Source organism: Triturus cristatus, chromosome 12 (genome assembly GCF_964204655.1).
Source record: "Triturus cristatus chromosome 12, aTriCri1.1, whole genome shotgun sequence".
In the NCBI taxonomy this organism is placed as follows: Eukaryota; Metazoa; Chordata; class Amphibia; order Caudata; family Salamandridae; genus Triturus; species Triturus cristatus.
This window is the reverse complement of record NC_140595.1, coordinates 131657448-131683378: the sequence shown is the minus strand read 5'-3', so window position 1 is coordinate 131683378 and position 25931 is coordinate 131657448. Positions and strand designations below refer to the sequence as shown.

The window sequence follows — 25931 nt, the reverse complement described above, 5'->3', positions numbered from 1 at the left end:
TCTATGCCTGGCCAAGATACCCAGCAAAAGGGATGTAATGGGCCAATGAGACTAAGAACTCACTGTATTGCTGTGGCACTACCACTCTCCTAGTGGCACCAGGTTTTGGATCTCTGGCCTCCGTATACAGGAGCCCCTCTTCCCAATAGGTCCTGTGGGATCCACTAACTTCTCCCTTTTCCTGTGCTGCAGCTTGCTGTCTCAGGCTTTCTAGAGTGTGACAGGTTTTCTGTCCCTGGCTCAGCACTTCCATAGAGGGTTCCCCTGGGCCTAGGAGCTCTGCCATCTAAGGCCCAAGTTCTGGGGCTTCCTTCCCTCTAAGACTGAAAGATTTTTGGAGAGAGTGGACCTAAGCTTTGATGTTGCTCAGAATTTGTTTTGCCAGCCTTTTTGCCTTTTCTCTTGGAGGATTGGGCCATTATTCATGGCTCCAATTGCTCTTTTTCACCCTGGGCTTTACTCTGTGCTCTTGTTTTTACACACCCCATTCAGCGATAGTCATAGTCATACTTTCTTTATTCGACTATCTGCCAAGAAAAAAGATAAAACAAATACAATACATATCTGAGTAATAACCCCAGAAAGTGTAAAACCTATATTCCATAAAATAGTGGAAAACATAAAGTATTCAAAATGACACATAAAAATACAGTTCCACCCACATCACCATATGACAGTACATGCCAGCCCATATTTTATGATAGGTAGACCGTCTCATATCCCTTTCTAATGGCTATTGCTATTCTTCTAAAATGTAAAACCGCGAAGCAGGTTTCCCTATCCACAAGACTTTGCAAATATTTTAAGCCCTCCTGATGTGTTCAGTTCGGACTTCCACAATACAGGTAATACAAATGCATACCTGGGGTCCTTAAATAAAGGGCAAAATAGAATAAAGTGACCAGTGCTTTATTTAGTAGATTGGTCACATGGACAGGGCAGTAGATCGTGTGACCAGGCACCTTGGACTGGAAGAGAATCATGCCGAGCCTTCCTTAGAATGAACAAAGTGAAGCCACTTTGACACCATACACCTGGGCTTAGTAACGGCAGTCAATAATGGGCAGTCACATAAGTGGCAATTAAAATCCACTACTAACATTATCAACTCCTGGTCTACCCCACCCCCAGTTCCAAACTGAAGTTTAGGGACAAACTCATGCATTGGAGACTAGAAACCCCTTCTTGTCCTACTCTGGAAACATGTCTGTGGTCGCAGGCTGGATGAGACCAGGCAGCCAGCACACTAAGAGGCTGGTAAACTTTCAGGGCCTACCACTACTGGCATCAGTATGGATTTATTAAGACAAGGTGTTTGATACCGAGCACCATAGGTTTCAGTAGAGCCATCATGTAGCTGGTGAACTCTTAATGACTACTGCCCAGTACATATACTTAAGATGGCTTCCCTGTTCACTTGCACTCTTTAGCAGTGGAACTAGACAACACAGGGGCATGTCTGGTCATGCAGATATATCCTCACATGTTATATAATGCACCATGTCTTAGAGCAAGCAGGGCTGCTGTAGGGATGACTTGCATGTATTGCATGCACAGGGTTTATGTCATGTCGTGTTTTCCTATTTGTTTGTACCAGTTCACGTAGCCTGCAATGGCAGTCTACATGAGTTTGATGGTGGGACCCTCAGGGTGTCCCAATACATGCAGCCCTAGGGGACCCTCTTTAGTTTCCATGCCCTAGGTACCAGGGGTAAAAATTAATAGGGACTCACGGCGGTGCTAAAGGTTTTGCCTTTTGGGGTACAGTTGAACAGTTAACTTGTTTTTAGGGAAAGAGCACTGGCACTGGGGACCCGGTTAGCAGGATCACAGCATTTGTTGCAGTTTTTTTTTCATTTTAGCCCTCGGGGAGACCCTCTGGGTTCCCCAATGAGGCCTAGGGGTTCAGGGTTCCCTACCCTGCCCCCTTATATTAATATTTTTTTTGTAACTTCAGGAGTGGGGACAAAGTTCCCTAGTCCTATAATGGCTGCTACCAACAGTTTTCTCATGTTGTTGGCAGCCAATCAGCGCTCTCTCTCGCTGGAGTCTGACTCCCACTGGAGTGGGATGGCCGAAGGGAAATAAAGCACCCTGGGCCAATCTGAATGCTACATTTTTGAAGATGGCCCTCTTGTAAGAGCTCCTCTCCTCTCCTCTTCTCCCCTCTCCTCTTCTCCCCTCTCCCCATCTCCCCTCCCCACTTTCTCTCCCCTTTCCCCTTCCCTCCCTCTCCCCTCACCACTTTCCCTCCTTTTTTAGGTCTCGCCTTAGCCAGCGCGCATACGTTGCTCTGTGAGGCTTCCAGTAAAGGTTTTCAACTCGGAGCACACGCTTGTGTGTCTGCTTTGTTTTGTTGCTCACGCTATTGGCCTTTGCTTGAGTCTTTCTAAGAAAGACAGTACGCAATTGGCTAAAGGCGGGTGCTGTCCCGCCTTCTCTCTCCCCTGGCCTATGGAGCTCGGGAGCGAGCAGCAGCGCGGCCGGGTGCTTGCTGCATACCTAGCATTCCCTGCAGTGCGCACGCACGCGCTTGTTTTTCCTTGCCGCTCATCATGACTTTGTCACAGTGTACTAAAGGCACTTTTAAACGACTTACCGAACTGGCAGCTCACAGGCCAGATGCGCTACAGTCCTTTGACTCTTGCTAAGAGGTTGATCAAAGCTGACCTCAGGCACTTCCTGCCAGGACTGCCCCGCCCCTCCTCCCTTATCTGAAGCCGGCATTCCATCAACGTTTCCAATACGCATACCCACATTTAACGCGGCAGAAAAGACAATATTACCGGATGTTGTCACAATACTCCTTGACTTTCAAGAACTGGTCGGTTGAAAGCAGCGGGCTCCTCTGAATTCTTTCTATGACAGCCAGTTTATCTTCAAGGCTTTTGAAGTAAATTTCGCAGATTCTCAGAATTCGCAGTGAACCTAATTAGGCCTTGGAGAGCCTGAGAGTGGGAAGTAATCTCGCCGTCCCAGTGATCAAAGCCCAAGTGGCAGAGGTTGCAATTTAGGAATTCCTGTTGGTAGCCTCGGGCACATTTATCACAGTGCCTCCCGATGGTGCCCACCAGGCAGTTGCAAGCACCGCTTTCGCTGTCACACACTGGCCTTTGGGTGCCTTCCAGGTTGCACCTGCAGGCTGCAAACAATAAATAAGCAAATAAACAAATCGATACATACATAAAAAAATACTACTATATTAACCATCACGCTGCTGCTACTACTACTAATAACCAGAAATAAATCCTACTTTTTCCAATCCACGAGAACACCTGAAAACAATCAGCATCCTTTTACTTCCTCATTAAACGATTTGTTTATTCCTAGGTTGCTTGCTTGCATTGGTCACAGTCGTGGGTTTTTTATGCTCTTGTTTCTTGTTTCTCCTTGAAACAAAATGTATCACTTTGTATTAATTCAATTAGGAAAGGTTTTATTTCAAGTATTCACGTTCATTTTTATGTGGTTGCAGAAAGTCATTTTCTACTGATGTGGGGAGTACTTTTTTTCCATGTTCATTTTGTTTCTGTTCGATTGCATTTTAATTAGCTATTTTTTAAATAATAAATTAGCCTAATACCTGGATGACATTTTTCGAGCTGATCATTGTAAACAAGTGTGACCCCTGCAGCTGGGTGAAACAAGGTCTATCTGCCCAGCGGAAGTGCGGCACATCTTTGACCCATTCCTGTTGAGTCCGTCGGGCTTACAAGAGGGACAATGGAGTAGCCAACATGTCATGGGCCCTGAGGCAAGGAAGGAAATTGGCCCCCTAGCTCTTTGAATTGCCAAATACATCAATAAGGGCCCCTAATGCCTGGTCCCCTTGGCCTCAGGGTTGCGGTTGTACGCCATCTGCTCCACCAATGGAAGATATGCCCCTGAAAATGTTGGAACAGAATTTAGGAGGAAGGTTATGAGCCTGTTTTGAACGTTCTGCATCTCAGCCAACTATATGATTTTTGGGGGGGAATGGATGTGCGAAGTTGCATAGTTCTTTCTCAAACCTCACGCAATCCTTACAAATACCAGGCTTGCTACCCATAGGTGGTAAATTTATCTGCATGTGTGTTATCATAAACAAATCAGGACTTTCGAACCTCTTTAAAGTTGTTTAAAATAAAAAAAATCACCAATAATCAGCCAGTTTGAAAAAAGTCACGAAGAAAATTATTAAATTAACACTTGCACAAACTGAATAGGGCATTTTCATATGAAAAGCGAGAAACTCCGTGAACTGTGATGTGGCTAGTAAACGGCGTCTTGGAAGACTTTGCTCATATAATAACGTTTTTACACACCCAGCTTTTTTTTTAGCCAGTTTAGTTGACCGAAATAGCACACACCTATCCTACAGTGGCCCTGCAAGAGCAAAAGAAAAATGCACAGCATTCCGCTGTTGGATATGAAGGAGAACACAATCTAAAGGATTGCACACATATTTTGTCCCATTTGTAGTTACCTGCTGAATTGTACTATTTATGAATCATAGATGTAATCCTATCTCGTGGTGTATATTCTTACCCCTTTTCACAGTGTGTGCTACCTTTTTCCATTTCCCAGTCAGTTTTCACGAAGTTCGGGAAGTGTTTTAGGGGATCCATGTGCCTCAATGCTGTTGACTTCATGCAATTCCTTCAACAGCACTTACAATTTATATTAAAACGGGGCCCATTATACGTTCATCCTTATCAAGTGCACTTAGAACATTACAACTACCTGCCAAAGTAACACTGCATTCCTCACTATACCATTTTGTGTTCAAATGCCTCAATAGGAAGTTGCTGTTTACTCTATTCAACTCCTTCATAAACACCTCCATAACCTGCGCGGCTTCAAAACCAGAACTAAGCATAAATAGCAAAAGTTTTCTCAGCTTCAGCTTTATGTGCCACTACAGGGAGTTGCTGTTTACTCCATGCAACTCCTTCAACAGCACTTACAATTTATATTAAAACAGGGCCCATTAGATGTTCATCCTTATCAAGTGCACTTGTAACGGTGTGTCATACATGCAAACCATTTCCGTGCAGTTTTATAGTAAAAAATATGCAGCTTGGAATAGCCCACTAGAAACTGGGCACATTACACGTTTATCTTTATCAAGTGCACTTAGAACCTTAGAACTACCAGCCAAATTAACACCGCATTCCTCACTATACCATTTTCAGTTCAAATGCCAGTATGTGCTTTGATAGGGAGTTGCTGTTTACTCCATGCAACTCCTTCAACAGCACTTACAATGTATATTAAAACAGGGCCCATTAGATGTTCATCCTTATAAAGTGCACTTAAAACATTACACCTATCGGCCAAAGTAACACCGCATTCCTCACTATACCATTTTCTGCTCAAATGCCAGTATGTGCCTTGATAGGGAGTTGTTGTTTACTCCATGCAACTCCTTCATCAGCACTTACAATTTATATTAAAACGGGCCCATTAGACGTTCATCATCATCAAGTGCACTTAAAACATTACAACTACCGGCCAACGTAACAGCGCATTTCTCACTATACCATTTTGTGTTCAAATGGCAGTATATGCCTCTATAGGGAGCTTTGCTGCTTACTCCATGCAACTCCTTTAAAAAAACCTCCATACCCTGCGTGGCTTCAAAACCAGAACTAAGCATAAATAGCAAAAGTTTTCTCAGCTTCAACTTTATGTGCCACAATAGGGAGTTATTGTTTACTCCATGCAACTCCTTCAACAGCACTTACAATTTATATTAAAACGGGGCCCATTAGACGTTCATCCTTATCAAGTGCACTTGGAACATAACAACTACCGGCCACATTAACACCGCATTCCTTACATTATCATTTCCAGTTCAAATGCCAGTATGTGCCTCAATAGGGAGTTGCTGTTTACTCCATGCAACTCCTTCTGCAGCCCTTACAATTTATATTGAAACAGGGCCCATTAGACGTTCATCCTTATCAAGTGTACTTGTAGCTAGTGCAAATTAAACAAAAAACGGTGTGTCATACATGCAAACAATTTCCATCCAGTTTTATACTGAAATATATGCAGTTTGGAATAGCCCACTAGAAACTGGGCACATTACACGTTTATCCTTATCAACTGCACTTAGAACCTTAGAACTACCGGCCACATTAACACCACATTCCTTACATTATCATTTCCAGTTCAAATGCCAGTATGTGCCTCAATAGGGAGTTGCTGTTTACTCCATGCAGCTCCTTCAACAGCACTTACAATTTATATTAAAACGGGGCCCATTAGACGTTCATCCTTATCAGGTGCACTTAGAACATTAAAACTACAGGTCAAAGTAACACCGCATTCTTCACTATACCATTTTGTGTTCAAATGCCAGTATATGCCTCAATAGGAAGTTGCTGTTTACTCCATGCAACTCCTTCATAAACACCTCCATAACCTGCGCGGCTTCAAAACCGGAACTGAGCATGAATAGCAAAAGTTTTCTCAGCTTCAGCTTTATGTGCCACAATAGGGAGTTGCAGTTTACTCCATGCTACTCCTTCAACAGCACTTACAATTTATATTAAAACGGGGCCCATTAGACGTTCATCCTCATCAAGTGCACTTAAGACATTATATATAAAGTGACAAATGGTTATAACACTTTTTTAATGATAACTTATAACTTTTAAACATTCTGCACAACATTCACAATGCTCTGCAGCACATATTAAAAACGTTAACAAAGCCAATAGCTCTCTCTAAACACTTATAAGGCCCCAAAGGCGAGACCTATTGGCTATGCCAATGGTTGTTCTTTATTACCATATCTGAGGACCTCGAAATACATGACTTCAGGATGTTAAGTGTATAAAACCTTCTCGTGTGTTTGATTTAATAAACTATAATTTTGTTAATGTATCAAATGTATTATGGTTACCTAGACAACCGAAAAGGGTGCCCATAACTGACTTGCCTCTTATTTCACTATTGACATTGTTGTGAGGCTGGGAGGAAGACTGAATTATTCTAAATTCATATTTGAAAAAGTTCATTTCTTTTTTGTATTTTTGTATTTTTATCAAAAATACTTTCCAATGCAATGTACGGATGTAATCTGGTATATTAAGGTGAAACGGTCCTGCATTTTTGAATTATGAAGAGACTAACATATTTTTATACGTTTGCTGCAAGATGAAGGTGGTACAGGACAACCAAAGTACTTCCTTTGTTTAACTTCAATTAACCTTCAGCTAAAAGCTTGCCAGTTTAATTGATATGTTTGTAATATTAGTGCTGTGTCGAGTAAACAGCAGTCCAGTGCTTCTGTTGAGCAGAGGGCCACATGTAAAGGTCAGGAGGGCCGCATTCATCCCCCAGGCCGTACTTTGTTTCCCTGGTCAGCTTTGGCAGTGTTTGCTCTACCCAAGCTTAAAGTCATCAACTCCCAGTTAGGCAGAGATACGTCTAAAATGTCAAAACATGTTATCTGAAGACGACCATCTATCATCTAGTTGTTTTAGGAGTTGACTTAAAAATGGCAGTTCCTGTGGATTGTAGTCTGTTCATTATTGAGACAATAAATGTAGTAAAGTTGGATTTCTGTAGACTGTCCTGTTTTCATGGTTTATTTTGTGTGTGTTATTTGTGGTGTTCTTTCACTGGTTTTCAAACCTTTTGAAATCAGTGCTTATCAGTGTTTATACAGCTGTGTAACCCCCAGAATAGAAAAATATGCATTTTCCTAGAGCTTACACAACATGTTGTTTTCAGCAGTGATTGTTATAAAGCACATTTAATTTAAAGGACAAGAACTGCAGAGTATTTAGTGTCTTCCTATTTACATTGTGTCCAATTGACCTATGTTAGGCTGTTTAAAGCATTGAAAAAAGTCTGTGTATTTCACTTCAATAACACTCCCATCTCACTATCTGCTCTCACTTGTCCTTACGTCTCACACAAACTCTTTTGTTTGCACGACTGTTAATGGATTAAAAAAGTAAGAGTGTTATAAATAAAAACATGGGCCGTACATCTTTCTCTGTTCAAACAGTCAAACTATGTAATTCATTACCCCCAACCATTAGATTCACAAATAACAAACTTATCTTAAGACTACTCAGGAGCTGCTCTTTCCTACATGACCACCACACTCAAACACAAATGTAGAGCATATGCCTGTGCATGTAAATAAATATGTGTACTTTTATTACATGTATATATTTAGATATGTGCATTTCTTTGTAGAAAATGTATACTACTTATGGTTTAAAAATATATAGATATTCTTTAGGTCTACTTAACAAATGTATATATTACTTATAGTTAATATAGATATATATATATTTATACATGGTTTTCAAAGGTCACTGTGAAGAGCCGCTCACCCTCCTGACGACGCCGGTGCCAGCAGCGAGCACAGTCCCGCTATGTATATTTCCAAAGAAGTCGTTATCCCAACTCCAGAATAACTTCCAGCGGCACACCAGAGGACGAGTTCAATATAGGTTTATTGACTCAAAAACAAAACAGTACTATTGACTCAAAAACAAAACAGTACTATTGACTCAAAAACAAAAGAGTACTATTGACTCAAAAACAAAACAGTACTTATTGACTCAAAAACAAAACAGTATATTTATACATGTTCATCAAGTATACAGGCCATTACAGTTTTCTCATAATTTATTTGGGTGGATTCTTACGGATGTCTGTTTATTTACCACAATATGATCTTAACAATTGTATCTATAAGTGCTTCACTATTGAAATATGAGGAAAACATGAAAAATAAAACCCACAACAAATATATATATATATGTATAATCTACTGGCGGTCGCCAGTAGATAGTTATAGTTAGGACTGAGTTTTCATAGGAAATCTGAAAATTCTATTTTGAATAAGTTTGGCGCCGGTTGACGAATCCTCGCGAAATTTTCAAAACTAATGGGGCGCTCCGCTGAGCTCCTACCCTGAAAGTCTCGGGGAAGAATTCGTCAAACGGGGGCTGAGAAAGAAGGGGGGTCCCAAAACGCGTTTTCCCCATGCATTTTCCCATAGGACCTTTAGTCGAAGGTACAGCCCGAACGGCTGAACAGAATTACTTGAAATTTGGCAAAGAGGTAGTCCTCAGGTCAGGGATGTGCCTTTTGCATATATGGTGTCAATCTGTTCTGTAGTTTCTGAGAAAATTGCAGTTAAAAGTACATAAATATCTATATGCGCGCACGGTGCGCGCACCATGCGCAAGCGTAATTCTGATTGGTGGTTAGATGTCAGTCAACATTCGAATCGGTCGAAATCAGGAAGTGTCAGACGCCATTTTGTGTGTGACAGTGAAAAAGAAAGGTGGAGAATGTGAAAAGGGGGCAGGGTACAGAGTTCCTGACCCCCTAGCTTTTGTCAGGGTTCCCTGAAGGACCCCGAAGGGTGAAAAAAACATAATTTTTTTTAAAACTCGAGGTGCGTGCAGGGCGGAAAAAAATCATAAAAAAAATAGAATTAAAAATCAAATTTAAGTGTTTAGATGTTAGGTGGCTCTAAAAAGAGCCGTTGTGTTAATTGAGGAACAGAGGAACAAAAAAAATGAAAAAAAATTATGGGGTGCCGCATGTGTGCTGCTGTATCTTACTCTCTATTAGGGGAATGCTGGTGTCACCATAAGAGAGAAGAGCATTGCACGCATTGCACCGTATATGCACCCTCTTGAACAGAGGGTGTATATCCAGAAGAACAGAAGCAGGTGAAGCTGCCGCTGCAGATGATGTGCTCGGCTGAGCTGCCGATGATGTGCTCGGCTGAGCTGCGGCGGATGTGCTCGGCTGAGCTGCTGGAGGGTTGTCTCTAGCAGCTCGAGCAAAAGCCACAGGATGTACTCCTTTAACGTGCCTGATCATAGTGAAAATACTAAAAGAGTATTTCTTTTTAGGATCTCCTCTTGATAAGACAACACCACAAATAGTGCAGGTGACTTTTGGAGCATTCACCTTCTTCTGCCCCTCTGGAAATGTAAAAAATTGCCATATAAAAGAGTCTTTCTGTTTCCTCTGTCTCTGTAGCACAATGGTCTCCTGCTCACTCCCAGAAGATGACTGCTGCTCTGCCATTCTCAAGTACTGGAGTACTGGAAAAGCTGCTCAGCTCCTTCTCCCAGGGAATCAGAAGATATAATGAGGGGAGTGGGTGTGGTGTTGGCAGTTTCTGGAACTGAAACTACTATAAACCAATGAAAAGTGTTGTTTCTTATTCACATGACTTGCCGTGCGCGCGCATGCGTGCATGGAGCACGCACGCATGCGCGTACGGAGCACACGCGTACGGAGCACGCGCGCCTGCGCGTACGGCGCACGCACGACGTACGCATGTGCACGTGGGGCACGTACACATGGAGCACGTACGCATGCGCGCACGGTGCGCGCACGGTCAAAAACCCTTAAAGAATTTTTTTTTAAAGTGTTCATAAGTTTATAGAAGATATTAACTATGCTGTTCAACTTTATCCAAATTAAAAAAAAAAAAGAGCTGAGCCATTCCATATTACAGGATACAGTCAATCTATAACTATATACATGGGTAGCTTATTGTAAAATAATACATTCATAAATTAGCATTTAAAAAACCTTACAAATTCACTTAAAAAACCATAGGTTTCACACACGTTATAGTTCGGAATTAGCATTTAAAAATCTTGCAAATTCACCGAAAAAACCATAGGTTTCACACATGTTATAGTTAGCTGGACATTTCACTCGTACAAAACCATTGAAATTCCCCCGTTATAGTTAGTTCAGCTAACTATAACTCGCTCGCCCGCAATCCACTGTTGATGACGTCACATATTACATCACTCATGACCTGGTCAGTGACATCACTCATGACATCACTGATGACGTCATCCATGTGATAAATTACCACATCTTCTCACACCCTAATATAACCTTTGATACACCGACTCAAAATTTCAGAGTTCCATTCTCAAAACCATATATATATATATATATATATATATATATATATATATATATATATTTATAATTACACACACACACAAATTAGATTTTACGTACAGCAGCACCAGAAAGTCTGAACTTCCAACTATCCATACATGCACATATGGAACTTTATGCAATGCAATTTTTTCTCTCTTTATTATTTTCCTTTATACATGTACACCCTTTCTATGTAATTAAGTGTATATATATATATTGTATTGTATTTGTATTTATGTAGCGCTTACTACTCCTGACGAGGCATTGAAGGGCTTTTCCAGCGAGTAGCACGCTACTCCGGAACCCAAAAAGATTAGTGGTGAATTAGTATAGTGACATATGAAATTAATTTGAACTGTGGACATGGTAGTCTGTTATTTGGATTGAAAATGATAATGGAGGTATAGAAGTGGGAAGGGTTTGCATTCATATATCGATTGCTACCCCTGATGAGGTGTTGAAGCGCTTTGTGGCGGGTAACACGCTACTCTGAAACTCAAACAGGATTAGTGGTGAATTAGTATAGGGCAATATGAAATTAATTTGAGAAGTGGGCATTTTAGTCTGTTATTTGGTCTGAAAAGGATTAGTTGGGGTATAGAAGAGTGAAGGGTCTAGAATGTTTTTTTTGTTTGTTTTTTTGGAGTTCATAGCAGTAGTAGGGGGTTTGGGATGAGTAAAGGGGATGTGAAGGGGAAAGATTCAGAGGGAAGGGTTTAGCAAGGCTTGTTTGTGAGATCTCAATAGTAAGAAAGGTATGAGATTATGCAAGGAGGGCTACAGGAGGGAATAGTCTAGAAAGGGTTCTTTTGGGGATCATAGTAGTGGTATGGGTTTTGGGATGAATGAGAATTATGTTAGAGGATATATTGAGAGCTGTACAGGGTGAAAAATAAGAGTGCTTTGGAAAGAGTAGTAGAATGAGGTTTGCGATGAGTCACAGTGGAGTTAGAGAATATATTGCAAGAGATCAAGGGTAAATTATATGGTAGTGCATTTGATATGATGAATTCGAAGCAAAGTAATGAATATAAAGGTAATAAGTAAATGGAAGGTATATATGTATAAGGAAGGTGATATATGTAGGTTAAAGTTGCATTTAATAAACTCCGACTTTCAAGTGTTGCTGTACTTTAAATAATTATTTTGTTTGTAATTCAATAGTGAAGCAATTGTAGATAAATAGTTATTATAAAAGATTCACTTATTTATGCAGTCACTTATCTACATGTTAAACATAGAATAATGTAACTATAAGTAAGATGTACATTTGTTAAGCAGCACTAACGAATATCTATATCTTTAAAAACCTAATTATTATTCATGTTTATACAAAGCAATAAACATGTGGAGGTATACATCTATAGTCCAAATAAATTCTTATGTACAGAGGGATATGCCGATTATTTATGTTTGAGTGTGGTGGTTATGTGGGGAAGAGCTAACTCTTGAGTAGTCTTCTGAAGAGAAGGTGGTTATCCGTGGATCTTAAGTTTGGGGTAGAGAGTTCCATAGTTTGGCTTCTTGAACAGAGAAGGATGTGCCACCCATGTTTTTTTCTTGTATGGTGGGATTTTGAGGCGAGGTGCCACTCTAGAGCGCAGGTTCCTTTGTTGAATGCATTTGGTGATTTTATTCCTGATGAAGAGTGGTACTGTTCCATGTATCGCTTTGTGGGTGATACAAAGCAGCTTGAATGTGGATTTTGGGGCAACCGGTAACCAACGCAGGGCTTTCAAGGCAGGGGAGATGTGGGCTTGTGGCTTTATATATTAGAGTAGTCTGGCAGCAGAGTTCTGAATTCTTTGTAGTGTCTTCATAGTTGTTAAAGGTGATCCGTGGTAGAGGCTATTGGCGTAATTGAGTTTGGACAGAATCAGAGAGATGGTAGTCTGAACCTTTTCCAGAAAGCCCAGTTGGGGGAAGATGCGTCGCAGAGTTTTTATAGTTATGAAGCTTGTTCTTGCTAGTTTGTCCACTTGGCCATTCATTGATAGCTTGGAGTCCTGGTAATTCCTAGGTTTCTTACTTCCGTTGATACTTTATGCAGTTTTCCCAGATCATCAGGCCATGAGGCAAGTGGGTCATAATTTTTCCAATCCCCATACGTGAGTATTTCCGTTTTGGAAGCATTCAATTTGAGATGGCTCAATGTCAGCCGTTGATCCACGGCTCTGAGATCACTGAAAATTGGTAAGTTTCCAATGTCTTTGGGGCATTTCAGTTGAAGGAGTATTTGTGTGTCATCTGCATATTTATAGCACGTGAGGTGAAATTGATAGATCAGTGCCGATAAAGACTTCATGTAAATGTTAAAAATCATGGGTGAGATGATAGAGCCTTGAGGTACCCCTGTTTTTGTGAAGTACGGTTTGGAAGACAAAAGGGGGGTTATGGATGACATTAGTTCTGTTGTGAAGGTAGGATGTGACCCAGTCTAGAGCAGCCCACTCTATGCTGGCTTCGTAGAGTCTTTGTATCAGAGTGTCATGGTCAACCGTGTCAAAGGCAGCTGAGAGGTCCAAGAGAAGTAGTTCAGCAACCCCGTCCTGGTCAACTGTGTTCTTAAGGTCATTTCAGATGGCAACAAGGGCACATTTTGTACCTCTTTTTGTACGGAATCCCGTTTGGAAGTCTGAAAGTATGGCATTATCTACAATGAATTGTGCCATCTGGGCGAATGCTGCTCTTCCAATCAGGACAGGTCCATTTGTAATCGGTCTGTAGTTGTTGGGGTTCCTTGGGTCCAGGTTTGTTTTCTTCAGTAATGGGCATATTTATGACTTTTTTAGTTCTTCTGGAAATATTTCCGTGGGTAAAGAATTGTTGATGATTCTTCTTACTGGTGTGCCAGCAGAGGTTGTTAGAAGACCTTTCTTGAAGGTTTGTGGTGGAATCGGGTCAGAAGGGTAGCCGGCAGGCCCACTTGCTTTGACCAGGTCCATAAATTCATTGTGTGAAATTTATTGGTAGAAATAGAGAGGCTGGGTTAGCATATACTTGGACTGTTGTTTTGGAAAAGTGTTGGTGCTGATGTTTTTTTAAATGAGTCCTATGTGTCTGCTTTGGCCGTGTAATGACTTGCCACTTAGTGAAATCTTGAGTAATGTGATGAGCCCCTTCTAGACAATTTGGTTTAGGAAATTCTGTGAGAATTTTATAGAATTCTGTATTTGCACATTTAGCATTTTGAATTCTGTCTGAATAGTATCTTTTATTTATTTATTTTTTTAGCTTTTTTGATAGCTGACTTGTGTATTCTGTTACTCATATCGTTTTGGAACGGAATTTATTGTGCCTAGATCTGTACTGTTTCTAAGTGTTCAAAATTGAGTTTGTTCCACGGTCGATAGGTGGATGCATGTAAGGTGGTTTTGGGTGTGTTGCTTTGTGTTGTTTTATGTTGGAAAGCAATTAAATGGCGGTCTGATCAAGTGAGTGGAGTTAATGTTTGAAAGGTAACTATTTCTGTATTTGCAAAAATGACATCTAGGATGTGTTCAGCAATGTGTGTGGGTTTGTGGACGATCTGATGTAGGTTCAGTGCGTATAGGCCAGTGGTGATTGTTTTTGGATGGGACATATTGGGTTTGTCAAACCAAATGTTGAGGTCACTCGGAATGCATAGGTTGGAGTGTAGTGTTATCAGGTTTGAAAGAGTGTCTATAAGTGTGTCTGAGAATGTTGCATTGCTAGGTGGAGGTCAGTAAAGGAGCAGGAAGTTACAGGAGGAAGATGGTGTAGGGCTGCATTTGGTGAACAGGGCCTCACAACCTTGTATGTAGACACAGTCGGCTTTAGTGATACTTAACGTTTTCCTGAACACAACAGCTAGGCCACCTCTTCTTTTGCCTATTCGATTTTGCATGATAGTTTGAAAGCCTAGAGGAATGGCTTCATGCAACACTGGAGCCATATCATCTCCCAACCATGATTCAGTTATGGAGAGTATGTCGAGTTTCGTGTCGGTGAGAAGGTCGTAGATGTGATGCTTGTTTTTAGAGAGTGATCAAGCATTTATTAGAAGGCAGTTTAGAGAATGTGCTTTGGTGATAGCGTGACTTTGTTTTGTAGAAGAGTGAGCAGTGTTTTGTGTGTTTGTAGCAGGTGTGTTCTTAGTGCTACTATTAGCTGTATGAGCAAAGCAATAGTGTAGCTGTTCTGTATCGTGTTCCTCGTCCAGCAGGCTAAGAAGGCATTTTGATGGCTCTGCGGGTCTAGGTGGTGGAGACAGTGTTTGAGAGTGAGTTGGTGAGCTGTGTTGTTTTTGTAGTGTAGTCTTGCTGTGTAGTAGACATGGAGAAGCAAAGTTGTGGGGAGTGGTGTGTTGCTTATTTTGTGTGCGTCTGTTTAGGGTGGAAGGTGTATGAGTTAGGGGAGGTGGTGCAGTTTGTGGGTCCTGTAGTAAGGTTCTAAACTGTCCAATGGATGAGATGCGGTTAAAAGAGAGTTGCTGTGTATGTGTTTGGTGTGGGAGAAGAGAGAAAGCTTGGCATTGGAGTTTGTTTATGGTGTGTTTTGTGTAGTCTGAAAGGTGGGTGTGGGTGTATGTTTCTAGTTTGTGATGGAAAGTATTATGAGGTGTTGTGCGTGAGGGATTCTGTTGTGCAGGTGTGTGTTTTTGTTTTTGACGAGTAGTGAAAGAGTTGCTGATGCAATTGTTTTCTGAGCAGGATTTGTATGTAAAGTATTGTTGGTGAGTGGAAGGTAAAATGGGTGTTGATGTGTTTGTGAATATAGTGTATGTGATGTGTAAGAGGGGGATGAACTAGAGGCAAGAGTGTTTGTGTTAGATTTGATTGCTCGAAGGGGTAATATGTGTGGTGCAGTGAAATGTAAGTGTTGTGTGGTTGTGTTACTGTGATAGAAAGAAGAGGAGGGTGTTGGTGGGTGATAAGATGGCATGCTGAGTATAGGTTTGTTAAAAGGGGTCTGTTTGGAGTAATTAGAGCAGTGTGTCTCTCAATGGGATATAGTTAAATATGGTGTCAATGTGGGTTGTGCTTGTGATGAGTGGATTGGATAGTGATATAGGATAGAGTAGTGTTTTGTGTGTGAGTGAAGGTGCAAATATCTGGTAGCTGGGGTAGATGGGTGTATATGTGTGGTTTTGCAGTGGGTGCTGAGACACTGAACTTTGTGTAGGTTTAGTTTGTAGTCAATGAGTGGAGTACATTTGCTGTGTGTATGGTAATCTGGATGCGGATGGGTCAGCATAGGTGTTGGCGACTGTATGTTTGGGCAGCATTCCTGGCCTCAGTCCTGACCTGCCTTGAACAGGCTCAAACAGGCAGCTGCCCTTGTCCTCTCCGTCCTTTGGCTCGACGCCTCAGACTGTGACGCACTGAGCCCTGACCTTAAGTAGCCCTAGTGGTCAGGAGATCCCTTCGACCAATGAGAACCCTAGCCCCAACCAATCAGAGCACTAGTCCTAAACCCTAGGAAGAATAGGGGACCAACCCTTTACAGCCAATCACAGCCCTAGTCCTAGCTGGCAATCAAACACTAAACCTGAAGCCCTACATCCAATAAAAACCCTAGCCCCAGGAACCAATCGGAAACCCTACACCAACCCACCAATCAGAACTCTAACCCTAAGCTATAGGTCGAATTAAATAATGGGTGCTCCCATTTGTCTGGACAAAGCTAAACCTCTCTGAAGAGCAATAATAACATAATGAAAGTGAAACACGTGTCTGGGTTGCTTTTATTCATTTCAGGTTGGCTTGGATGGTGACCCCCTGTGGGAGAGACCGGGGTTTTGAGGCACGTGAATTGAGGACGGATACGCCGACAAGAAAAGTGACACAACGAATAGATTAAAGGAGGGTGACTTAATTTGTGGTCTTGATGTGAAAAAAGGTTGACCATTGAGATTTACGAGAGAAGAATCACATTGTGATCCCAGGAAGGAATACACTATAAAGGTTTACGGAGTCCATGTGTGGACGGCTAGCAGATGGGCAGTGGTCTACCCCCATATATTTGAGGAGCATAAAGAAGGTTGTAACTCCCTGGACACGGGCATATTCCTACGTATGGTACCATTGTGGTTTCTGTCTTAAACAATATTAGGAAGTATCTTATTCCAGTACCAGACTCATATACAGAAATCCCAGGGTTTGAGAACCATTGGTGTGATAAGTGGCGGGTCCTGATGAAGGTGGCTTCTACGTTTCTTTATGCCACCGAAACGCGTTGACAAAGTCCTTTTTATATCCTACTATTTCAGCAGTAGCCCTTTTTAGGGTCACAGAGACTGTAACCAACTTAACGTGTTAACTAGGATAGCTATACAGTTGTGTATGGGATGTGGATGTAATGTGGATGTATGAATGAGTAGTATGTGTGGTTTTGTTCTCTACCTGGGGTTGTATAGGAATATAATTTTGTATTAGACATTCTTTGTAAAATAGAAATATGTAATTTTGATATTTTTGTCAATGAACAATGATAAAAAGAATAATATCAGAACAAAATAAAGAAAAGTAATAAAAAAATAAGTTGGATTTGTAATTGAATTCCTTGTTCAAGAGCCCATGTAAAAATAAAAGTATTTTGAAAGTATAAGTAATAATATATAGGTCGTGAGGGAGTATTATTCTTTGGATTGGATGGTATGTATACCAGTCCAAAGCTGTCATACTGTGCCTGGAGTGGTAAAAGGCTTTTGTCATTTTACAGCTCGAAGTGGACGGCACTGTGCTAATCCTATGCTCAGGAACTTTGCTAGAAAAACAGACATTCCAGGTGAGCAGATTTTAGAGTGTGTAGGGTGCTCTCTACAGGAGCTGCTCTCCACATAAACTTGGGATCTACCCAGAGTTCTCTCCTTCTATTTTACCCTCTAACTACAGAACTGTTAGCCTGATCGATGGTGCCCAAAAGGTCTTTGCCCGTGCACTTCTCATGAAAATACAGACCTGGATATGTGACAATAACATCTTGTCTCCTTTCAAGCAGGGTTCAGACAAAAAGTTAGCTCTATCAATCAGGTTTTTCGCTTCCTAGTATTTGCCTAGAAGACCGTGGCTATTGGCCAGGGAAGCTTATATGTAGCATTTATTGATCTTAGGTCTGCATTTGACCTTATTCCTAGGCACAAGCTCTGGTGCATCCTGAAGGAGATGGGTCTCCCCAGTGAGATCGTGGCGTTGGTTGTTAGTCTACACAAGAACAACTACGCAAGGGTTTGCTGGGGTAGCCAAGGCCAGCTGACCGACCTGATCAGAGTGGATAGGGGGGTCCGCCAAGGATGTGTATTGGCTCCCACTCTTTTCTCACTTTTTATTAATGGAGTTGTTCAGCATCTTGCTGATATCCCAGTCGATGCACCGTCCTTAGGGCGGCACAAGGTGACATCCTTCCTCTTTGCCGACGAGACACTGCTAGTCTCTGAGACCCCCAGAGGCCTGCAATTGCTCCTAAACCGCTTTTAGACCTTCTGTGCAATGAGAGGTCTTGAGGTTAACACCTCAAAGACCATACTCTTAATGCGGAATCCACACAGATCTCTTAAAGGAAAACTGTATTTGGATGGGATTCCTCTTGAGAGAGTGAGCATCTTTGGTTATTTGGGGGTCACTCTCTCTGAGGACTTGTTTTGGAAACTTCATGTTAAGAGGTGGACCCTTCAGCATAGGCGTATTACAGGGTCCTTGATTAAAGAGCATGGTACTTCTTCGAGTTAGCCAATAGCTGTGCCACTTTGTATCTATGACCATAAGGCTCTGGGCTCAGCTTTATATGGAGCTGAACTTTGGGATCTCGAAAAACTGGACTCTTGATTTGTGACTGAGAACACATTTTTGAGAGCATTATGCTCACTTCCCCAGAACACACCCCTACTCCCGCTGGAAATGGACATGAGCAGAACCTCAATTGTAGAGAAAGCTAAGCTACGCTCTTTACTCTTTTGGCTGCGCTTAAAAACCACCCTCATATGTTGCTGCTCTGGACGAAGTTTGTGCGCTTGATCGCTTTGAGAAAATTGGCTGGCTGGCCAAGGTGAATTCCCCGATTACCACCATAGGGTTGGAAGGAGCATGGGATACTAAAAATCCTTAGTTGCTACCTAGTAAAGCTCCGATTAAGAAGCAATATTGGAATTGGGTGGCACGGTCCTCTATTTCCTACCCATCTTGGGGCTGCTTGACACTGGACTTAATTGAGTTTAAATTGGTAGGTGTCTTTGAACAATATTTGGAGGCTATTACAACCGTGCAGGATAGGAAGCTCTATATGCAATTTAGATTTGGCTCCCTCCCTGTAAATACCTTTACAGCCTCCTGGCGCCAGCCTTTTTCTGCATCCCATTTGTTCTGTAAGTATAACAAACATTGGCAAAGCCAATAGGTTTCGCCAATGAGAACATTAGGCTTTGCAATGTTTTGTAGCCATGCTGTAAAGAAGCGGATGCTTTGCAGTGGGGCTAAAACTACTTTAGAAAAATGCTATGATGCAGCCAGGGCTAATGTGCTTTTTACCCTATTTTTAAAAATAAAATAAAATGTGCATTAGCGCTGGATGCATCGTAGTCCTTTTTGAAATTATTTTTAGCTATGCTGCACAGCTGCCGCGCTACTATACAGCATGTCTACAAGTCACCCCCAAAGTCAGCAGTGCCCATGCTTTACAGCATGAACAAAAGACAATGGCAGAGTTTATAGTCTCAAATGATAGATCTATTGGCTTGTCCGATGCTTGTTCGGTCTCTGCACCCCTATGATTCTGAGAAAATCAATGAATCCCCGCATGCTCGAATTAGGAGTTTTTGCAAACTGTAATATTTTTCTATCACATAAAAAACACAATTGTGCCATGTCCATGTCTTTGTGAAAATACCTTTGGAAGCAAATAATATCTGATTTCACAATAAACATCCTTTTCTAAGGAGAAAAGGGCTTCTTCGAGGTTCATGTGTTATAGTAAAACAAGCTACACGTGGCAAGTCGTTCAATTAGGACTACAGGGAAGAAGAAAACAATTAGTGCCTTAATCACTACGTGATCAGTGGAAGGACAGCACGCAAGCAGAAACAATCAATACTTGGTCAAGTGAAGCCAACACACGCTGGCCTATAGAAGGCAGCAAATAAGAGTGACAATAAAGCCAACAAATGTTAACTAATGGGTGGGCTGCAATCCACTTGTATGGAATATCACTCTCAAGCGAGAGAGCATGCAGAGCATGCGCGCTGCTACTGGTGAGACATAGAAATGAGTTGGCCTTCAGAAAGTATATCTGCATGTGTTATTTATTATGGGATAATTTCAAGGAATTTGTTGTTTCGGCTTCTTAAATCTGTTCCATCTTTTGAGATTGTAAGTACCTTGGTACTTGTTATTTTGAATGATAAGAAATTGAACTTGTGTTTGTAAGCGATTTTGTACCTGTTGTGAGGTCTGTGTGTACACATTTCCCAATAAACTTATTTTATGTAGCGAAAAGCAAAACTGATGTAATGGGAAACAAAACGACATGGTGAATTCTTTTTTCCTGCCTGAGAGTGACTAGAAATCAACAAATCAAGTTAGAAGGAAATGGCGATATCTAGTCTTGCGGCTTTGAAATGAAAGTGTTTTTTGACTTGGTGTCTTATCTGAAGAAGCATTATACTGTCTTTTCAACATATCTTGTTTTCATTTGTAAAGGATATACGATCAGCGGAAAATTGATGAGAATGAAAACAATGGAGTCCTCAAAAAGTTCTGCCCTCTTCACCTGGTAAGGATTTCTCAAATTTGCACTAATGTAAGGAGGAAAGGCCAGCATGTATTAAGTAAAGTTCAGTGATGCCAGATATTTCAATTCCTTGGCACCGTTCCATAGAACTGAGTGACTTATTTTGAGGGTTTTACCAAAAATGCTGTAAATAAAACCTGTCAAGGAAACGAGCACCATCTTGGGTCCGGGGCACTTTATGAAAGCAGAAAGCATAATTTTATTTTGTAGCACGGAAAGGAACAGTGAATGGGTATTAGAACATTGGAATGCTGGAAGCTCCATTGAAAAAAAGGCTCGGGCCTTTAACGCTGCAGCGGGCCTTTAACAGCCGGTATAGCCCGCTACGGCGGGCTATAAGGCTATATTAGAACATTGGAATGTTGGAAGCTCCATTGAAAACAATGGAGTAGCTCCGGGCTTATAATGGCTGGTATAAGCCCGGAGCTCCAACATTCCAATGTTTCTTTGTTCACAGCTCTGGCTGTGAACAAAGGCTTCAGGGAACCTGAGGGGATTTCAATCCCCTTGCGCTCCCTGAAGCCTTTGTTTTATTTGTTAGAACTTTCTGCCCTCTAGTGGCAGAATGTTCTAAAAGCCTTATAGCCATTCGTAGCTGGGCTATACCGGCTATTAAAGTCCTGCTCCCTTGTTAAAGGGGCTCGCCTTCGGCTCGGGCCTTTAATGTTAGAGCGGGCCTTTAATAGCCGGTATAGCCCGCTACGGCGGGCTAAAAGGCTATAATCGAACTCTAGTAGCAGAATAAGATTGAGCTACCTGTGGCCTTTTCACAGATAAACACACAGTAAACCAAACCAGAGATCGTTTATATAGGGTCTTAACGAATTTTAGAAGAAAAAATATATATATTTTAAATAATTCAATGAAATATTCCTGAAACAAGAAAGGTTTGAATGTAATTCAGGTAATGTTTAACACGGTCCCCCATGCATCAAAAAACCTAACACACCCATTTACTTTTGACAAGCAAAGAGTTGTGGAGTTCCGATCGCAAACACATGCATTATTACTAGTTTATTTGTCTGCTAAAGTTACAGATTCCAAATGTTGTCATACTTTACTGCCAAGTTAAAGAAATTGTTCACTACCTTGTTTTAATATACAGCTTGTAACATGCCCATATGCCCCTTAAATCTGCAGACAAACAGTAGAGAAAGATATTAAAATCTAAATCTGGCATGATGTAATGAATATTGATATGAGAATCGTTTTAGAAAAACAAATTTATCGTTGTTTTATGAGTGTAGAAGTAAACAACATGATGTAGCATTGCAGTCTCAATGTTGGGCTTGCAGTATTTCAGGCAGATTGACAGTTGAAGTGATAATCATTGACGGACTATAAGGGAACAGAAGGAGTAAACCAGAATAGTCGGTGCCCAAGACACACAAAAGGTAATATGCTCAATCACTATAGAATGAGCCATGGGACTTGGTTGACACATTCTGTGGACATAACACACTTGGACCTGTCCCCCATTAGGATCCAAGACCTTATTTAGACATACAAAAAGCATTGGCAAACCCTCTGGGACTTATTATCTTTGCCAGTGTATTTAGCCTTGTAGTTGAGGATCCCTGAAACTGGCCAGCATGGCGAAAAGAGCTAACAAAAAAAGGTGCTATAACGCAGCAGTTGCATCATTTTGCATGTGTGCACCTAGATAAAGGTGCGAAGTTGTTATATTATCATGTACCTATTTTGATCAGTGAATAAAAAAGTAGCGCAAAAGTTTTTTTTTTTAAGAACGTTTGCATGAGTAACACAGAAGGCTAGGACGGAGGGAAAATGCACTGAAGGCACAAGTGGTGGAGAAGAGAAGCAATGCACAAGAGAGAAGATGTGGGGTGCCTGAAGCAAGTCAGAGAAGAAGCTATAGGTGAAACTGCAGTGTGAAGTGGGCAGGGAGCAGCACACGAGCGAGAGAGCAACATAGATCAGGGAGCACAGAAGGGCAAGTTGAACATGGAGATGGTTGGGTAGAAGCACACAGAGTGTGGTGGGGAGGCAGCTGGAAAACACATGCACTCTCTTGGAGTATGTCACCCAAAATAAAAAAGTAGTGGTTGAAGAACAAGCAGGGGAAGCATAAAAAGTAGCAAGTCAAAAGTGATGTTAAAGGGGGTATGTTCCATGGGATAGACCAATACAAGATTGACAAGCTAGGACACAAATAAGAAACAGGCAAATGAGAAGGACAGGAAAGCCAACCAATGGTAAGTAATGGTAAGTAAGTGGATTTCCAAGGATACACCTGGGGAGGGCCAAAGACCCCAGGGTTTGGCACAAGACAAAAAGAAGTTGGGTTGGTGGTGTGTGTGGGCTTCCTTCCCAGTGGCATTATTGTCCCCGGGTGCCCCCAGTTCCTGCGGATCAAATTGTCAAGAACATGATGGGGGAAGAAAGAAACCAGGGGAGTACTGCTGTCTCCTCCCCCCCCCCCCCCCCATTTTTCCGGGGAGCCCAATATCCCTGGGAATAGAGTAAGCCTGCGGGCCTGGAGGCTGGGTGCTTCTCCCGCCTTTGTGTTCATGTCCAATGGGGGAGTGTGCGTTTTGGGGGGGGGGGGGGGGAGGTAATTCAAACAAGATGATTCCTGTTTTTTTTAATCAGTGAACACAATTTAAGTGCATTATATCAGTTCTTTTTTGGTCGTTTAGAGCAGATCCATGGAAGAGTTACCCCCAGTCACTTTTTGACTGAACTGTTTTCGACCTATTGTCGTGAAAAGTTTGAGACATTGTCTCCTGGTGTGGAAGGGATGTCTGCGATGTAGGCTGGTTTTAAGCCCTGTGGCACCTGTCACTGGTAAATGTTGGTGATAGACCCATACCTCTGGTGCCTTGAACGTGACAACAACGCCAAGATCTGCTTTGATGGCCACGGCATGCACAACAAGGTTTTGCTGCTCGACGTGCAACACCGCAACAGTCTCAATCCCAGTCAAGAGGAAGGTCCTGGGATTGGTTGCTGAGCCACTCCAAAAGTCCATCTTCGGAATTATACGGATGTTTGGGTAAGTCCCATAAACATAAAAAGAACAAGAAGTTGTAGAGGCGCCTCGTCCCTTGAAGTAGTCTGACGAGACGAGGGTCTGGCTCCTCAGTTGAATGTGTGCCTGGGTTGTCTTGGTGCCTGAGTTTCTGGGTGCTGGAGTGATACCCACCCAACTCCAAGAGTTTTAGGATGTTGGCTTGGGAGCGACCCCTACTAGTCTTACACCGGCGTGTTCGCCCTTGGCACCTGTCAGACCCCTTGGATGCATGAATGGATCTGGACCAGCGCAGATAGAGCAACCTCGACCTCCACCGGCGCAGGCCCAATGCTAACGTCCCCGGCGCTGCCAGCTCCATTCTCATCCCCGATTCTGACATGGAGCAGGATGGGCGTCATCAGACTCCGGCTCCAGCTGGAGCCATGCCATCTAGGTCAGAGCCTATACCTACAGGGTAGGACTTGGGGATGAATATGAGGAGACTCTGGTCCCTGAAGAATACCAGCCCCTAAATCTCAATGAGGACACCTAGTGTGAGGATTTAGCGGATGCTAGTGTACTGGACTCCTTCCCAGATGCTGGTTTGGTCTCTCCTCCTGCTGTGGCTACGGATGAGGGAGCCTCATTTGCTTTGGTGGTGAGGAGGGTGGCCGAGGCCCTGGACCTTTAGTTGCCCTTTGTGGCTGCCAAGACAAATATCTTGATGAAGGTGCTTCAGCCGGGAGTTACCCCTTCCGAACTGCTTCTCCCATTTAATGAAGTCCTCATGGATGTCCTACATTGGGCCTGATCCAAGCCCTGCACCTGGGCCCCTGTGAATAGGACAATTGCCTGCCGCCACAGCCCTGCCCAAGAGGATTCCAGCTTCCTCCCCAGCACCACACCCCGGAGTGCTTGGTGTTCCAAGCCACCGCTTCTAGAGTAATTTCTGGCACATTCCTTACCATTCCACTAGACAGGAAATCAAAGAAGCTGGATACCTTGGGAAAGAAGATGTTTTCTTCTTCCAGCCTGGCACTGTGGTCAGTGAGCACCAGTTGCCTTTTGGGCCAATACTCTCATTCCCTCTGGGATTCGGTTGCGCTGGTGCTATCTGTGGTCTCGGAGGAGTCCCGAGCAATACTCTCTGAAGTTATTGCTGACGGGAGGGACCCAGCTAAGTTTGCTATATGTTGTGTGCTGGATAAGTCTGACTCAGTTGGCAGAGCGGTTTCATTGTCAATGGCCCTTAGACTGTGTGAGAACCACTGGCTTTTCGGGGGATGTCCAGGCTTTGCTCATGGACATGATCTTTGATGACTCCGGTCTTTCTGGAGACAAGGCAGACAGAAGAGTGGTGTCGAGGTCCTTGGGTCTTTACATGACCCCTCGCCAACCCCAGTCGGCTTTTCACTCCTTTCATGGCCATGGAAGGTGTTTCCAGCTGTCTCTCTACCGGCCTACCCACCATGGCATGCAAGCTTCCCAGCCCCTGCGTGGCCAAGGATGCAGTATCCTCATACATAGTGGGTCAGGTAGCCAGAAGTCCGGCCAGTCGTCCACCACCCTGGCAGCCTCCAAGCCCTTTTAGTTTGCCCTCCAACCATCATGGGCACCCAGTGGGAGGCAGGATATGCCATCACCTGCACCACCTGAGGTCAATAACATCCAACTGCTGGGTTCTCCAAATTGTCCGAAGGGGCTACTCCCTCCTCTTTGTGACTACCCCTCCACCCATGTTACTCATTTGCGAGACAGGCTGATGAAGGACCAAATCTCCCTACTCTGTCAGGAAGTGGCGTTTCTCTTGGCCAAGGGAGCTATAGAGAGGGTGCCGGCATCAGAAGTAGGTTGTGGTTGCTAGTGCCGCAACGTTCTGGTGCCCAAGAAGGATGTATGCCTTAGTCCTATCCTCGACCTACACCCTCTCAATTTCTTCCTGAAAAGGACAAATTCAGAATGCTCACGCTCCCTCAAGTTCTGTCTGCCCTAGACCCGGGATACTGGATGGTAGTGTTGGATTTGCAGGACCCATACTTCCACATTCCTGTCCTGCCTGCCCACTGACGTTACCGGCGATTCACAGTAGGCCACAAACTTTCCGATTACCGTGCTCCCCTTTGGCCTTACCAGTGCCCCTTCAGTGTTACTCATGCTGATGGCAGTGGTTGGATCACCTGCGGAGATCGGGGGTGCCTGTCTTCCCCGGTCTCGATGACTAGCTGTTGAAGGTCGCACACCCCGGACTACGACAAGCCTTCTGCACTCACAG

General features: G+C 42.8%; 1 protein-coding gene across 5 annotated transcripts in view; it reads left to right on the top strand.

Annotated features, from left to right (window-relative positions):
• The window catches only part of DCAF8 (DDB1 and CUL4 associated factor 8), a 222534-nt gene that overhangs the window by 73107 nt on the left and 123496 nt on the right, over nt 1-25931 (top strand). For all 5 annotated transcript variants that reach the window (XM_085638707.1, XM_085638708.1, XM_085638709.1 and 2 more), the window contains one exon: nt 20595-20667. In XM_085638707.1, coding sequence (XP_085494833.1) covers nt 20595-20667 — 73 coding nt within the window. The remainder of the gene's footprint in view (nt 1-20594; nt 20668-25931) is intronic.